Genomic DNA, 17,197 nt, shown 5'->3' with positions numbered 1-17,197 from the left:
TAAGAGGAGTTGCCTCTAAAACACCGGTTACTTTGCGCCATCGCCTGGTAGATTTTATATATATAATTTCTGTATACTATATATATAATTTATATATAAATAATATATACATAATTTATATACATTATTTATTTATTTATTTTTTAACCACTAAGCTTTTATTTTATTTATATTGTAACGTTAGCGAATGTTGTAGTTCAAATTACAACACTGTATCAAGTCAAAAGATAATTATGCCGAATATATTGCTACGTTTGTTGTTAAAGAAAACAAAATAAATAAAAAAACAAGAAATGTCCAATTCAGCGTAACTGGATGTTGTGTTTATCAAATCGATAGCACCGCAGTATATCTGAATCAAGTGAGAAACATTCCTGCTATTCCCTTTATACGCTTGTTTACACCGTCCGAGCCGGCGGTTGGTGTCCAAACAACGCCGCCTTTTGTTGACGATGTAGGCTACACCACCATCAAACCTCAAGAGGAACCTGCAGTAACTCGTGATTCCCTGATGGGGTCAGTGTTGTATTCCTTTTAAGATACTGTTTTTGCACTCTAGTAACAACAACGACCCAGTTTTTATTTTTAGACAGCCCAGTACTGTTGAAAATACTACAGGTCGAGGCGTCGAGATGCAGATACTAACTGCACTTCGATAGACACAGTTTAATGCAATGCTAATGTAAAATTAACTATTGTTGAAAGATGGAACTGAATGAAGTAAAATTAAGTATATAAATATTTATCTTTTATTTCCCTCTTGTCTGTTTATAAGCCATTGAGCCTTCAGTATTTCTCTGCACCACATTAAGAGAAAAAACACATTTTTGAGGCTATAAGATTAATTATAATAATTCTATCAAAGATCTATGTCTGCTCAAGGCTTTCACGCTAAGTAGATCTTGTGAGCTCAGGTTCCACTCCACACCTTGTTTCGGGGGGGGGGGGGGGGGGGGGCTCCACTCCACACCACACGTCTCCACACCAAACGTCTCCACACCAAACTTCTCCACACCACACGTCTCCACACCAAACTTCTCCACACCACACATCTCCACACCACGCTTCTCCACACCAAACTTCTCCACACCACACGTCTCCACACCAAACTTCTCCACACCACACGTCTCCACACCACACGTCACCACCCCAAACTTCTCCACCCCAAACTTCTCCACACCACACGTCTCCACCCCAAACTTCTCCACACCACACATCTCCACACCAAACTTCTCCACCCCAAACTTCTCCACACCAAACTTCTCCACACCACACGTCTCCACCCCAAACTTATCCACACCAAACTTCTCCACACCACACGTCTCCACCCCAAACTTCTCCACACCACACGTCTCCACCCCAAACTTCTCCACCCCAAACTTCTCCACACCACACGTGTCCACATCACACTTCTCCACACCACACGTCTCCACACCACACGTCTCCACACCAAACTTCTCCACACCAAACTTCTCCACACCACATGTCTCCACACCACACGTCTCCACACCACACGTCTCCACCCCAAACTTCTCCACACCAAACTTCTCCACACCAAACTTCTCCACACCACACCCACATCAACTCATCAGTCACTGCAGCTGATCACAAAGTCGCAAAACTTATTCCAGGAAGTTTTCCTGTCTCCTCCTGAATTAGCCACATTCCTCTCTGCTTCCTGTACCAGTGAAGATGATTAAGCTTAAAGGCACGACCAGATTTTAATTTGGTTCTTGTCTTATATAAGACGATAGAGATTATATGAGTACATCAGTCTGTTAACATGAGTCTCTCTGTCTCAGTTACATGTATATTTTCATTTAATTATCATTGCTTCATTTACATATCATTTACATATTACATTAACATTTAGCAGATAAAGTACAGAAGTACCCTGTAATCTTTGATCATCCTGCCTGGAATGTCTCCTTGTGTGTGTGTGTGTGTGTGTGTGTATTGTGTTTTTAAAGACAGCACTGAACTTCACTGCACACAAAGTTGACTATTATCCCAGTACTTGGTGGTAGTACAAAGCCTTACATGCATCTTCCCTGTTTCTGGGGGACAGGGAGGGATGTTAGGATGTATAAAGTGTGGCACACAGTGCAGTGTGAGATTAGTGCCTCCATGTAGGTGGGGGCATTGAAGGCTTTGAAGATTTTTTAAATTTTACTTCTTTAGAATTTTCTATCTGATTCAGACGTCACACAAAGAACAGATGGTTTGATGAAAGGGAATAACCTGCCAGCGAACACCCAAAAGTTGCAGTGTCATGTTGCCCCACCCACCCACCTCCACCCACCCCCACCCACCCCCACCCGTGTCTGCCTATAGGCATTCCAGCCTCAGAAGTGTTCCATCATCTACTGGACATCTGTCTCATTTCAGCCCAAATTCGAAGCTGGCAGGAACTGAGAGACGTCTGCACTTTTCATGGGTGTGAAAGAGGTTCTGAAAGTTGCTTCGTGGTTCTAGAGAGTGACAGAAACTATGGGGGCCGCAACAAAACGAACAGACATTACAGGAATCCCAAAGAGCTCACAATAAGGCCTTTATACCTTTACTGGATTGGTGAGCAATCCACAAAACTCCACAAGGAATCCCAGTAATGACATCACTCAAATCACTGCACGACCACAAAATTCTTTAGACATAAATACGCAGGGAACAGTTCTCTGTGGATACGCCAAATATCATCCCACATCTACAACTGCTTCCTCTCTCCTTTTGTACATTTGACCTTACGCAGTTCCTTAAACCTCAAAGTTAAATTAAAAGTTGTGTTTTCTCTCATGATTTTAACACATTTAATTTAACAATTGAATGGTGTTTAGTTTAACCATTTTAACTTTAGAACAGGACTGTATGTTAAGGTTGGTCTACATGTCGTCTGATCATTTGTGCGATTACTTCATGCTACAAATCACATTAAAGGTGGACAGTGTAACTAAGCAACCTGTTGCATTAAATCTTTGGCTCCATTTTGTAACCAAGACCCTTTTTTTCCTACTTGTTTTGCTTCAGCTCACAGAACAGAGTTTCAAAGGGGAGATTTTTTTGGAACATCCTCAGATATTCCACACCTGTGCTCACACCGAGTATTAGCTTATTGTAGACACAGTCAGTTTCTCCATAAAATAGTTTCCGTTGTTACGAACGTGTGGAAGTTTCCGTAAGGCTACGGCTCCGGAGTAAACGCCAGAGTTGCGCCGTGAGCCGGCGGTGGGGGACGTGTGCTAAAGCCGCATCCTGGAGGTGAGATATCGCTCAGACAACAGCTGCACAGCAAAGCTGCCATGTGCTTGGTCAGGTGGACGAAGGTCTGAACATCCCCTTCCGTTTCTTCGTTCCATACATAGCGTAACTTACACACCGGTCCTTGCAGGCGGTTCTGAGAATTGGGTCATGTGACTGGGGCACTGGGTTGGGGGATTTTTGTTCAGGCCTCACTGGCTGCCTGTCCGAGATTTGCCCCAGATGTAGTGTGTGTTTGTGCTATTACCCCCTGACCTTGTGCCAGGTGATTGTTTTCTGTCCTCCGTGTGTGTGTGTGTGTGTGTGTGTGTGTGTGTGTGTGTGTGTGTGTGCTGTTAGTGTGTACGTCTGTGTAATGGCTGCCCTTTAAATGGGCCGATGGTGTGTCAGACACTCCAGAGTGTATGAGTCTTCTTGCCTTGTTTGTTGAGGTTTTGAGCAGTAACAGAACGGTCAGTGGGGGACTGGACCCGGCGACTCACAAGGTCTGCATGCACACGATGTGCTACAAACCCAGATGTGCCAAAATTATGCATGGCACTTTTTCACTTCCACATCTACATTCTCCACTGCATCACGAAACAGAGCTACGATACTCTTCCCAGGATGGGACTTATTAAAAACTGTGAATTAAATGTTTTTCTAGGTACGTCCCTTCCACCTTTGATTTTATTGATTGTATTTGTACTTTTGCGATGTGATGTCAGCAGGACCCCACGGTGACTGACTCTTTGGTGTCTGTAAACTCCACCCACACAATGAACTATTAAAGAAAGCCACAGGAGATGCCCTCTACAGGACTGGCCTCTGTAATTATTTCTCAGGATGTCTTAATACCTACAAGGGATTGTTTTACCACTAGGCAATTTGCACACCTGCTATTTTTTTAACACTTTCTAAGTGTACAGAAGCAGTATAATTGGCGTCAGGGGTCACTTTGACCGCAGGATCCCAGCAGGATGGATTTATTTCAGAAGCGGTATGCTCTCAACCCCAAGGGGGCATTTGACATGTGTAATAAAGAAAGATAAATAAAAACCAGCTCAAACGTCTACTAGCTGAAAACGTATACTAGCTCAGAGGCGCTCCCAGCAATGTCGCTATGGTGTGAGTGTTAATGCTATGTTGGGAATTGTTGGTCACCCATCTAAAACCCTGTCGGTAGACCTATATTTAGAATCGGACCAGTGATAAAGAATAGCGTATAGCGGGTGACAGCAGATACCATTCAGTCCCTACAAAAATGTCTACTACCTAAGAAAGTGGCTGATAGGTTGCATCGTTTTTATTGCCACAAAGGTGTGGTCGTTCACGTCAAGCGATTATATTTTAACTCTGTTCAGTAGAAATGTCGCGTCATAAGCTAACCGTAAAATGATCGCACGTTGAGCCAGGTGTTTAAGAATGACCGCTCTCTCTCTCTCTTGTTTTCGCTTTCACTTTAAGAAAATGCTTTTAAAAATTACTGTTCCACTGTGAAATAATTCATTACGCGTAGCTTTGACTCGCGCATTTAGCGGACACCTGCACGATTCCGCTGCACGGACCGGTAAGCAATCGTTAAACCGTTGTTCGAGCTCGTGAGCTGCAAACCCGCTTTCACAGTCGGTGCAGAACGACACGAGCGCTCGGGAATTCCGGGATAGCTGCGTCCTCGAGCTCGCGCGTCAGTGCAGCTCACAAGTGAGATACCGCGCGCTGGAATTCCTTGGCACGAGCTCCCACATTCCACACCGGTGAGGCGCACGGAGCGCGAGAGGCCGAGAGGAAGGGGGGCGGAGAGAGGGCGCGTGTGGACGGCGGGATCGCGAGGCGGCGGAATCTGGCTCGTCCCGGTTCTTCTGACGTCAAAGCTGAAAAGATTCCGCTTGAGCCGGAGAGGTCCAGTTCTGCGAATCCACGCGGCTCTGACATCAGACGGACGTGTTTTAACAAACATGCATTTCCTCAAGGGGAGACTGGGTCGGTCCAGCAGTAAAACAATACTATAGAAAGATGATTTATTGTAAACTGAGAGCGATACTGTTTAATAGCGTATTGAAAAACCCATTTAGAATTTAGGACTACAATTAATCTCTTACCAACAGATTTGTAATCCATATACCACACGTCTACCCAACACAAGCACAGAATAGAAATGAACTGCGTTATTCATTATAGTGTCGATTCGTTTATCTCACTTCAAAAAATTCAGACAAAAGCATAAGAAACGTGTATGTTTAATTTTTGTAAATTCATTTTTTGCCTGTAGTATTTTGCATGCATTCCTTTGATATCACACGACTTACACCAGCGTACTGAAAATATTTTCCGTGATATTCTGTGATATTTCTGTATCACAGGTCACATCTCTGTGTCATGTGAAAACTAGTCTCTTGTAATGTTCTAGTGGTCCAGAACAAAGCTGGGCGAATGGAGGGGTACAACGAGGAAGTGAGAACGTGAAGAGTCTAGCAGTCAAATCAGTGTTAAAGACACTCCTACACAGTTAAAGTTACTCTGTTTAACTCTGTAGGAGTTTGTTGTGGGAGTTAATTAGCACTGGTGATTTTACTGTTGGAGAGAGAGAGAGCGAACACACACACACACACACATTCTCTCATACGCATGAACACAATTTCTCTCTGTTTTAAACACATACACAGAAGGACAGATAATGGAGTAGTGGAGAGAAACAGGAGAGGGGGAGGGAGAGAAAAGACGAGGGGGTGGGTTGTGAGGGCACTGACGCAGCCTTTGGAAGAGAGAGAGAGAGAGAGAGAGAGAGAGAGAGAGTAAGGCTATTTTAAGCCTACGGTATGGAGTAGTGGTTCTCTGCTGCTGCGTATCTGCTGTTTCCTACGTCATTGCTTTGGCTAACCTCTCTGAACACACGAACACACACACACACACAGCACGAGGCTGATCATGGCCTCCTCTTTCAATAATTACATTTCCATGCAGCTTCACGCTGGTGCACACACAGCAACATTAAGTCTCGCCGCAGTCAACCCTGTGCATCTTAAAAACACAGCGATGCGAGATACATTTTGCGTCCGCAGCCTTCACTGTTTACACACACACACCTACATTTATCAGCAAAACTGTGATATATAACGGTGCACTGATAAAGGACCGTTTTGTCCTTGATACAGTCGACACTGTCGGATAGGACAAAAGGGCTCGGTCACGGTTCCGTATCACCTTAATGGTTATGCGCTTACACCTGCGACAGGACGCTATGGTGAGGTACTTGCACGTGTTTTAATCACACACGTCCCGTTCTGGGGTGTGGATTACGGGGAGAACCATGCCGATCCGTGTGTGTGTGGACTTCCCTCGTGCCTAGCTCCCTCGCGCGCGCGCTCGGAATGTAGCTCCCGTGTCCTCCAAACTTCCACACTCGGCTCGTAAACAACCCTAAAGAAGTGATGCCTTGAAGACACACTCGTCATGTGTGTCCCCAGAGAAAGGTGTGGGGGAGTACATCCGCCATCTAATCCTTGGCATGGTGACAGGCTGTGTCCCAATTTCCTCCTGCGTGTGTAAAATACACAGCTCACACTCTCATTGCGTGAGTCACATTACTGTAACCTGGGCACGCCACACCCAGTTTGCACGACAAATATAAGAAGAATGTGGTTTCATAATGCTAGAATGTCCCGTTCGGTACCTTATAGGTCAGACTGTTTTGATTACACACGCATTATAAATTCCTGCTTATCTAACTTGGCACGCCGAGCAGGACTTTTAAAGCCCGCCTACACTCAGACACAACGATGGTCTGCAGTGGAATATGAATCGGGCTTGGCAGACTGTGAGCGAAGAACAAATTTACAAGACAATTACAAACTAGCAGACAATGTGTGCCACTTGTAATGACAGGGCACCGCGGGGAAGCCACCCCAGCCTGCAGGGCACGCCCTTGGTACACGGCCACGGTGCCTGGATCACTTACAGTGGGAGTAAACCGGGTCACCGGGTCCAGAATACACGACTCATTGTGCTTGACTGCGCCGAAACAGGGATTTCTAACAGGACATTCCGGTTTGACTGTAGTTTAAATACTCGATCACAACAGTGACCTGGCGCCATAGGAGATTCGCAGAATTGGGAGGCGGATGTTTATAATACAAATATAATAAACGTGTTGCGTTTTAACAGCGTGTCCTGTGCACGAACCTGCAGTCGTGCTCCGTGTTTTAATATATGCGAAATAGCTCGCCTTTCTGCACCCTGATTTTATTCACCTGGCACTAAACTGTTATGAATGATTTGGACAGAACGGTACGGAACGTCTCTGTTTGTAGGACATCGCTGATTGGTCAGAACGGCGCTCGCGTGGGAGGAGGGAGAAGGGGGCGGGATGTGTTCTACATGTGGGTGTTACGCAGAGGCCGATGATTGGATGAGGCGGTCTGTCCGAATGCTCTCATTGGCTGTTCAGGGCGGTGGGCGGATTTCACAATCGGGCCTCGTAACAAACCGAGCTGGCGACATGCGTGCAGCTGGACTTTAGATCGAACAAGGGACGGAGACAAATGCCCGGTGATACCATGTCTTCACCTTCTCAATGCGTTTTCTCCAAATCTTCTTAGTTCTCTTACGGCCAGTTGCTTCTTTAAGATAAACTTGATTTTTTTTGTAGATAAATCCACTGAAGCCTGAATTTGGCATCTGCTGCGTAGACGTGGTGGCCTGTTGACATTGAATTGGGTTTTGTCTTGCGCGCACAGCAGCGGTTTCCGAAGCTCTCCGGACCTCTGGACTATATGGAATATAACTTCACGACGAGCTCAGTGGTGTGAATAAATAATCCACGTCCACAAACAAAAGGAGATTGGCGCCGGGTTTCTAACGTGAGAGGAATATTTCATTCGCCGTCGCACCGAAGAACCGGCGCAGAACCCATCACATGCTCCTGGGGGACTGGGGAGAACACAAGAAGAACACGTCGTCTTTCCACCCAGAGCGCACGGACTCCATCACACGTCTCGATCACCGGCGGCGCTGCAAGTTCTCCGATCATCAGCGCGATATCGGATGGACCAGCACACCGAGACGCGGAACTGCACGAATCCCGGATCTCGATCCCGGTGTCCGGAGCTTGGCCACGAGCACTCCATGAATTTATCGATCCACTCGACCACGGGCACTCGCTTCGAGCTCTCTCTCCCCCTGGAAGAGACGGTGGAGGTGCTGAAACGGAGACTCTCTCAAAAGCTGAGGGTACCCAAGGAGAGACTCGCACTTCTACACAAAGACACGTGAGTCGGAACATTCCTCGGGAGGTTCGCGATGGGAGACGACGGGCTTCGTCTGGTCTTAAAAGATCTTAGAAGATCTCCTGTTCCAGTAGCCCAGCCCGGTGTTCTTGTTGCGTGTCTGATCGCTTCATGCCACGTCCACACACCCGTGGAATAAACGCCAGCCTGCACACTTTTATGAAGTGATCTGTAAAACGTTCAGGCTCGGATCTCCTGCGTGGTGCATTTCAACACCCGAGAAGACTCGAGCACAGTCTGGCGTTAGTCACAGGAGGGTGTTCAGGGGTTTTAACAATGCACCGGCCCAATTGTTTATATATAGGCTACCTTATAATGTGTGTGTGTGTGTGTGTGTGTGTGTGTGTGTGTGTGGTTAAATAGCCTACAGTGGATGTAACATCTCTACTGACACGTTTACACACACACAAATATATATATATATATAGTCACTTGTTTTGTGTCATGGTCCAAGCCTTTTGAACGGTAGACTTGGCGAAGGCTTCCTCTGGCGAGCGTAAACGTCCACCGGTTTCCCGGACGTGGCGTAATGAAGCCCAGCTCGGGAAACCAGAGGCGTCCCGAGGAACCGCGGCGTAATTTGGAGCAAAGGCTGGGCTTCAACTTAGCTGCGCAACTTTGTTTGGAGAGGGAAGATGTGGGATTGGGGGAGTCTTTGTGTACGCTGGTTTATTGATCCCGGTTCTATTTGAGCTTAATCTCATAATCTCCAGTACAGACCCTGGCCTGTTACTTTACCGTGTCTGCAATTAAAAAACTAGGGCATTTACTACTCTTACATTACAGGAATACAGGAAGGACCGTTCTGAGAAAGCGTCTTGAAATGTTGTTGACTGCGCAACCTGTTTAGAAAATCTTTCACTTTCGTATTGGCTGCAGCTTGCAACCAACTATTGACGATGTTCGGTTAGTGTGCCGCTAACGCTCGTCTGTGTTTCCGTTCAGGAGACTGACCACAGGAAGGCTACAGGACTTTGGGGTCACTGATGGCAGCAAGTTGACGCTGGTCCCCTCAGTAGAAGCGGGCTTGATGGTAAGAGAATTAGACCAAGGAAAACTGGGGGGGGGATGAGGGGGGAAAAGCACTTTGATTTCCTGTTAAAACATGTAGCATGTGCTCTCTCTTGGTGAGCTGTTATGCTCCAGTGTGTCAGTTGGAGGGGTTTGTTTTTGCAACCGTTGGCTTGTGGTGTTTTGGGGAGGGGCGGACACGTCTGTGACGCGTCTGTGACACGTCTGTGACACGTCTGTGACACGTCTGTGTTTGCTGTTTTCTTTTGTTTCAGACTCAGGCTTCCAGACCGGAGCAGTCCATCATGCAGGCGCTGGAGAGTCTGACTGAGACTCAGGTAAGAGTCAGCACTAACCTGCATGATTATCAGACACCTGCACACACACACACACACACACACACACACACACACACACACACACACACACACACACACACACACACACACACACACAAACTATGAGCTGGCATTCCACCCCCAGCTGCCTTTTGAAACACACGAGCATAAGCACTGACACACACTAACACACGTATGTATACTGACACACACCTAACACGTGTATATGCAGACAAGGCTATGCACAAACAGCCACACAAATACGTATGCACAAACTCCCACACAAATTTCCATCTACATACCACATGCAGAGAACTCAAACACACACACAAACACTTTGTGTCCCTTTTGCATGTTTTGGGGTGCAGTCTGTAATGTATGTTTGGTTGTGTGTGGGGCTCCTTGTAGACACGGCACTGTTGATGAACATAGTTCTGAGTCTAAGTTAGTACAGTATTTCCATGTAAGCAAATCACACAGGATGGGTGAGTCATGTTGCTGAAGATATGGCAATCTGCCCATTTAAATCTCTGTGTGAGTGTGTGTGTGTGTGTGTGTGTGTGTGTGTGTGTGTGTGCATGCGCCATACAAGTCCAGACGGACTCCACCCTGCGTATGTTATGATAGCATGTCATTTTGGGTTTTGCGCCGTGTGAAGTCAGCTTTACTTCATCCGTGTGTGTGTGTGTGTGTGTGTGTGTGTGTGTGTGTGTGTGTGTGTGTGGTCGAGCGGTGAGAGAATCGAGCTGATAAGAAAATATTTCCAAGAAACGTCTTATGAAGGCATTCGTATTATAACTAGGCAACTTCTTCATTGCTCACCGTCTTCCTCTTCCTCTCTTGTTAAAAAATGTGTGTTTGTGTGTATACACCCACTCCATACACACACACACACACACACACACACTCAATTTCTCTCAATCTGAAAGAAATACTATTTGTGGCTTTTCTGTCACATTTTCTCACCCAGCACGACCCTGAACGCTGCTGGTCTGGTCTGTACAAGACCTGTGTTCATGAGCAGCGTGCGGACGATGGCGACGTTGTCCCAGTGTCCCAGTGTCCCCGCGTCTCAGCTGGTACTTCAGATAGAGGGTGCTGAGACTTAGGATGGGTGTTCCGTCTTGAGAGAGATGTGTTTTGGGTGGTGAAAGTAATGTTGTGAACTTTGGTGTTCTCTTCCCCTGTCTGTGTGTACGTGTATGTCTGTGTGAGTGGCTCGTGTGTGTGTGTGTATGTGTGAACGTGTGCATTGGTGGTTGTCAGTTAACAGATGCGGTTTTGTGCACAGGTGAAGCTCCTTAGTAGCAGATATTTATAACCTGGAAATCCTGCCTCAAACTGTGGGAGCTGTGATGTGTGTGTGTGTGTGTGTGTGTGTGTGTGTGTGTGTGTGTGCGCGTGTGCGCACGTGTTTGAAACCACTCGTGCATACCTGTGTCTGTGAGAAAAGGTTTCTTCCTGTTTTCTCCCTTTTTATAGCGTGCATATGTGTGGAGTTGTGTGCATGCGTGTGTGTGTGTGTGTGTGTGTGTGTGTGTGTGTGTGTGTGAGTGTGAGTGCGGGGGTGGTGGGTTCAGGAAGCACTCCTTTTTTGTCTGTGTGGCCAGGCCGTTTGTGTGCTACCTTCTGCTTTTTCCACTGAGAGAGAGAGAGAGAGAGAGATGAGGTGAGCAGACAGCCCGTGGAGCAGACTGACTGAGCATGGCCCATTTTCCTGCCTGCAGTAAGCGAGAGAGAGAGAGAGAGACAGACTAACAAAGAAAGCGATGGAATGACTGAGAGGAAGAGAGAGTTGGAGAGAGAGACACTGACAGGGAAAGACAGCGATGACGGCGTAAGGGGGACGCCGTATATGGACGGAGTAGATTCTTCTGTTCTCTGACATCGTACGTGGGGCTATAGCAGGCTAGCACAGTGCTCCGCTCGGCTCAGTGCGGAGTGGTCATACGACAGCCTGCAGCTAGGGGGCGCCGTGGGGCCCAGCCGGTCCTGCGCGTGGCCGACGCTGCTCTGTGCCGGGTCTGCGCAAGGCTTTCAGCACATGACATCATGGCATCTTCTGCTTCCTTCTCGTGCTGTGGGAGATTTCATCAGACGTGGAGGAAGCCCGGTGTCTGCTGTGGGGCTCCAGTTTGAGGGGCTCCTCTCTCTCTCTCTCTCTCCCTCTCTCTCTCTCTCTCTCTCTCTCTCTCTGCATTACTCAGTCCCCTTCTTTGAAGCTCATTGATTCACAAAAGCTGAGCAGCTAAAACGGGAACAATGCACTGGTGCAGGGGGTCTGAAAGCCTTCCACAAACGTGGAGGCCACACGTCCCCGACGGAGCACAGAGCCCTGAACACTCCCCCACCCAAGAGGGCGGAGGCCTGGCGTGGCTTACAGACGAGTGTGGTGATGGACCTGGAGGACTGACGGACTTTTTCCTCCTAATCAGTAGTAGTGATGCCGTCACACACACACACACACACACACACACACACACACACACACACACACACACACACACACACACACACACACACACACACACACACACACACTCACACACTCACACACACACACACACACACACACACACACACACACTCACACACACACACACACACACACACACACTCACACTCACACACACACACTCACACTCACACTCACACACACACACACACACACACACACACACACACACACACACACACACACACACACACACACACACACACACATATCACACACACACACACACACACACACACACACACACACACACACACACACACACACACACACACACATTGTCCCATTTGTCCCTTTTCATTCTCCCTGACAAAATGGCACTATTGTATAAATATGGAGAGGTGCAAATTGGAAAATGGGTGATTTGTATTGAGCTGACCCTCTGTGTGTGTGTGTGTGTGTGTGTGTGTGTGTGTGTGTGTGTGTGTGTGTGTGTGTGTGTGTGTGTGTGTGCGCACCCTTATTGATCACCATATGGGGTAACAGACAACAGAGGGGTGCGACGAACATTGCCCCTCTCCCCAGTTCACCTCAGTGGTATAAAGATAATTTGATCACGCTGCCATTAACACACACGTATACACACACACACACACACACATACCTCAGGAAAGACTGAATAGATTCTTTGCTGATTGCATCCTCTCTCTAATGATCTTTCAGACGGTCTAGTGAGTCTTTTTAGAGCTCAAGGCTAAATAGACATTGCTGTTGGACAGTCAGCCACACTCTAACCATCACTACTTCCTGTCTCGAGAAGCTAATGCACTAATACACTCTTCATCTGTGATTCTTTTAGGCTTTCGGAGATCTGGTTGAAACTGCAGGGCTTGAGCTGTTGTCATTAATTTAATAAGCTGTAGCACACAAGAGTATCTCCCAGTAGCTCCTGGGTGTGGAAGTCCTGTTGGTCTGCTGTGATGTGTGTGTGTGTGTGTGTGTGTGTGGTCTGCCGCTAATGATGGTCATAAATGCACCTGGACTCACTAGTATTTGCGAGTGTGAGCAGGACGTCTGTGTTGGGTTTGCGGGTGTGAGCAGGACGTCTGTGTTGGGTTTGCGGGTGTGAGCAGGACGTCTGTGTTGGGTTTGCGGGTGTGAGCAGGACGTCTGTGTTGGGTTTGCGGGTGTGAGCAGGACGTCTGTGTTGGGTTTGCGGGTGTGAGCAGGACGTCTGTGTTGGGTTTGCGGGTGTGAGCAGGACGTCTGTGTTGGGTTTGCGGGTGTGAGCAGGACGTCTGTGTTGGGTTTGCGGGTGTGAGCAGGACGTCTGTGTTGGGTTTGCGGGTGTGAGCAGGACGTCTGTGTTGGGTTTGCGGGTGTGAGCAGGACGTCTGTGTTGGGTTTGCGGGTGTGAGCAGGACGTCTGTGTTGGGTTTGCGGGTGTGAGCAGGACGTCTGTGTTGGGTTTGCGGGTGTGAGCAGGACGTCTGTGTTGGGTTTGCGGGTGTGAGCAGGACGTCTGTGTTGGGTTTGCGGGTGTGAGCAGGACGTCTGTGTTGGGTTTGCGGGTGTGAGCAGGACGTCTGTGTTGGGTTTGCGGGTGTGAGCAGTACCGAGTCCGGTCCCCGCCTCAAACGCAGTGCTGTGGAGCTCTGGTCAGACGTAATTGGAAATCATTGACTCTTAATGGGACAGTGCAGGTAGTGAGGATTGAGGGCCATCCATGTGGCCTCCGGATCAATGGAGAAACAGGCGGGTGGAGATGAAGTCTCCTCTTGCCCTGGGTGAACCTTAATAATGTAATCTATTCACCCGCCATCAGCCACAGTAATAGTTTACATCACTCTTTTTTTCCAGAAAAAGATGAGATAGCCCTTCACTAGCTTTTAAGAATGCAGACATGAAGTGATTTACAAGAAGGAGCCCATGGAAGGACCACAGCTCTATGTATCCAGAGCCCCAGAGCCCCAGAGCCCCAGAGCCCCAGAGCCCCAGAGCCCCAGAGCCCCAGAGCCCCAGAGCCCCAGAGCCCCAGACCCCCAGACCCCCAGACCCCCAGACCCCCAGACCCCCAGAGCCCCAGAGCCCCAGAGCCCCAGAGCCCCAGGGCCCCAGAGCCCCAGAGCCCCAGAGCCCCAGGGCCCCAGAGCCCCAGAGCCCCAGAGCCCCAGAGCCCCAGAGCCTCGGGCTGCTGTTGGAGTGATCTGTACTGGTATACAGCAGCTGGGCAGCTAGACAAAGATGCAACACAACAGTGAAACGAGAGCAAGTTGTAGAATATAGAAGTGATGTTTACCTAATGTTGTCCATGTATTGGTGCAGACTGTCTTCTCTTAGCAACATTGTAGTGTGTGTGTGTGTGTGTGTGTGTGTGTGTGTGTGTGTGTGTGTGTGTGTGTGTGTGTGTGTGTGTGTGTGTGTGTGTGTGTGTGTGTGTGTGTGTGCATAATGAGGTCTCCTCTGGGGTTCGGCTGCAGGACGTGATGCACACAGACCACGCGTTCGCTCGCGTCGTGATCACTCGAATTCGCTGTTCGCTTTTGTGCTTGAAGTGGTCGCTATCGTGACTGGGCTTTTCCAAACCGAGGAGGGGGATAGAGAGGGAGAGAGAGAGAGGGAGAGAGAGAGGGAGAGAGAGAGAGAGAGATGTGCGGTCTGCTGTAATCTCCACTCATTCTTGGGTCCTAGCTGAGCTCTTTGAAAGCGGTGATGAGATTCACAGCCCCCATCGTCACCGCCATTAAAGGTCGAGATGCACGTGAGCTCGCCCTGAGGCCCCAACACACAACAGCTTCTCTACACGCAAGACGGTCCGCTCCACGTGCGCGTGACTGCTCTGATATCGCACGGGGACGCCGAGGTTATGGAGGGTGGTCCGCTACTAGCGTTCACGTGTAAGCGTGAGACGAAACGATAGGGAGATCGGTCTTTATTAGGCTCCGACTGAAGAGAGAACAGGACCTGAAAACGTGCTCGTCGGTCCACCGGGCCGTCGTCTGCGGCGACCTGGAGCTGCTTCCTGGTGGGGGAGGGGGTGGTTTTGGGGCGGGACCTGGCAGCAGATCAGAACTGGAGCCTCGCTCAGACTTTTGAGTTCGACGTGTGACATTTGACAGTGCCAGCTCCTTCTGGAGAGGGCCGAGGCGCTCTGTCTCTCTCCATCTCCCTCGGGTCGACTGCGTCAGACAAAGAGGCCCTACCCCATCTGGTGAGCTGAAAGCAGCCAGAGCGAGTGGTTCATGCTGGTGGTATTTATGCCCCCCCCCAAGGAACCCTCCCCCCACATTGCTCTTTAAAAAGCGGTTGGAGGAGAAGGGATGCCTGCAAACGATTTCTTTGAGCGTCAGAGTGTTTTTTTTTTGTTGTTTGTTTGTTTTGAATTGCACATGCCCCTCCCCCTTTCCGTCACCTTTTCCCTTCGCTGCACACACACACACACACACACACACACACACCTGCACATTTCATCTGCTTCAGTCGTGTTGTGTGTTCTGCATGCCGACCTCAGTGTTCTCTGTAACCACACCCCCGCCCCCACCCGCACCCCCTCACACCACCACCGCCTGCTCTCCACCTTTCTCTCCAGCGCCCCCTACTGACTGCAGGCCTCGCCAGCTCTCGTCTGCATAGTCGCGTGATCTCTGCTTGAACGTGGGCACGAACGCTTGACGTACCGTTGTGTAAACGCCGGGTCAAAACCAGCGACGTACACGCAGACGTCCTCTGTCCTGAAATGCTCGGTGTGAAAATGAGTTTTTTTTACAGCGGTTACAGCGTTAGGAATGGTTGTGTGCTACAGTCAGGTTTCTTTTCTTTCTTTTTCTTATTAAAATGGGGCTAGCAGTGAACGCTGTGGCGGTTCTGAAGACGGACCGTGCCTGGTGAAAAGGGTACTGTGCGTTTCCCAGAGTCCTCTGGTGTCTCCCTCTGCCCGCAACGGAGACCAGTGCCTGACGGAGGGATGAGCTGTCAATCAAACTTAATGCCATCTGCCCACGCTCACGAACACCAAACACACACCGTAGAACGCACACACCTGTGCTCACACACACCTACATGACTAACCTTTATGCTCGGGGTTCCCAGGAGTTACATATTTAGGCCCTGTCAGAATGTTTAACTTTTACATTGTGTGTGTGTGTGTGTGTGTGTGTGTGTGTGTGTGTGTGTGTGTGTGTGTGTGTGCGCGTATGTTCGGTTTGTGGTCGTGCGCGGCCTACGTCTCAAGAGGAAGGCTTCCACGGAAACGCCAAGACTGAGCTGCTCTGGCGTCACAGTGCAAATCTGAGAGCAAACGAGATCAAAGCACACTTCATACCCCCCCCCCCCACCTCTTCACACCCCCCCACACACAAACAGCAGATCTAAAAGAATCACACGTGCCATGTTTAATATACATTTCATGCTAAAATTAGAGTAGATCTGTAAACAGTGGTAAGTACATAGTTATCTGGTATAATATTAAGAAAACATTTATTCACGTGTAAAAATATTCATGTGGTGTACGACACGGTGGAGGGTCGTGCCTCCCGATCTTGCCAAGGGCTGTCGGTGAGCCAGAACTGACTCCACTGCTGTGGGTTGTGATTCACAGGCATCAAAGCTGTTCAGCGTCCCGTCTGCCGGGGGGGTTGGGGGGGTCAGAGTCCTTGCTAGTGTGGGAGGTGTGGGGTGGTGGTGGTGGGGGAGGGGGGTGTTCTCCTCCAAGGGCACTGTTAAGGTCTGGTGGTCGTCAGAAACATCTGCAGACGTGGGGAGGTGTCTGTGTCGGCCAAGACGTTTTGCCGGGGCAACTTCTGCCCGGGCGAACCTGCTTTGTGGAGAAGGAGGCGGTCCGGGCCACTGTGGGTCCGCGTTGTGATGGAAAACGT

General features: G+C 48.9%; 1 protein-coding gene across 1 annotated transcript in view; it reads left to right on the top strand.

Annotated features, from left to right (window-relative positions):
• Positions 1 to 7,693: 7,693 nt before the first annotated feature.
• LOC143493113 (midnolin) overlaps positions 7,694 to 17,197 on the top strand; it is a 14,766-nt gene continuing 5,262 nt past the window's right edge. Inside the window, exons 1-3 of the mRNA XM_076991279.1 lie at positions 7,694 to 8,501; positions 9,465 to 9,552; positions 9,806 to 9,868. Coding sequence (XP_076847394.1) covers positions 8,278 to 8,501; positions 9,465 to 9,552; positions 9,806 to 9,868 — 375 coding nt within the window. The 5' untranslated portion in view covers positions 7,694 to 8,277. The remainder of the gene's footprint in view (positions 8,502 to 9,464; positions 9,553 to 9,805; positions 9,869 to 17,197) is intronic.

Source organism: Brachyhypopomus gauderio, unplaced genomic scaffold, assembly GCF_052324685.1.
Source record: "Brachyhypopomus gauderio isolate BG-103 unplaced genomic scaffold, BGAUD_0.2 sc82, whole genome shotgun sequence".
Taxonomy (NCBI): domain Eukaryota; kingdom Metazoa; phylum Chordata; class Actinopteri; order Gymnotiformes; family Hypopomidae; genus Brachyhypopomus; species Brachyhypopomus gauderio.
The sequence above is the reverse complement of the archived record's forward strand: the minus strand, read 5'-3'. Positions and strand labels throughout refer to the sequence as shown.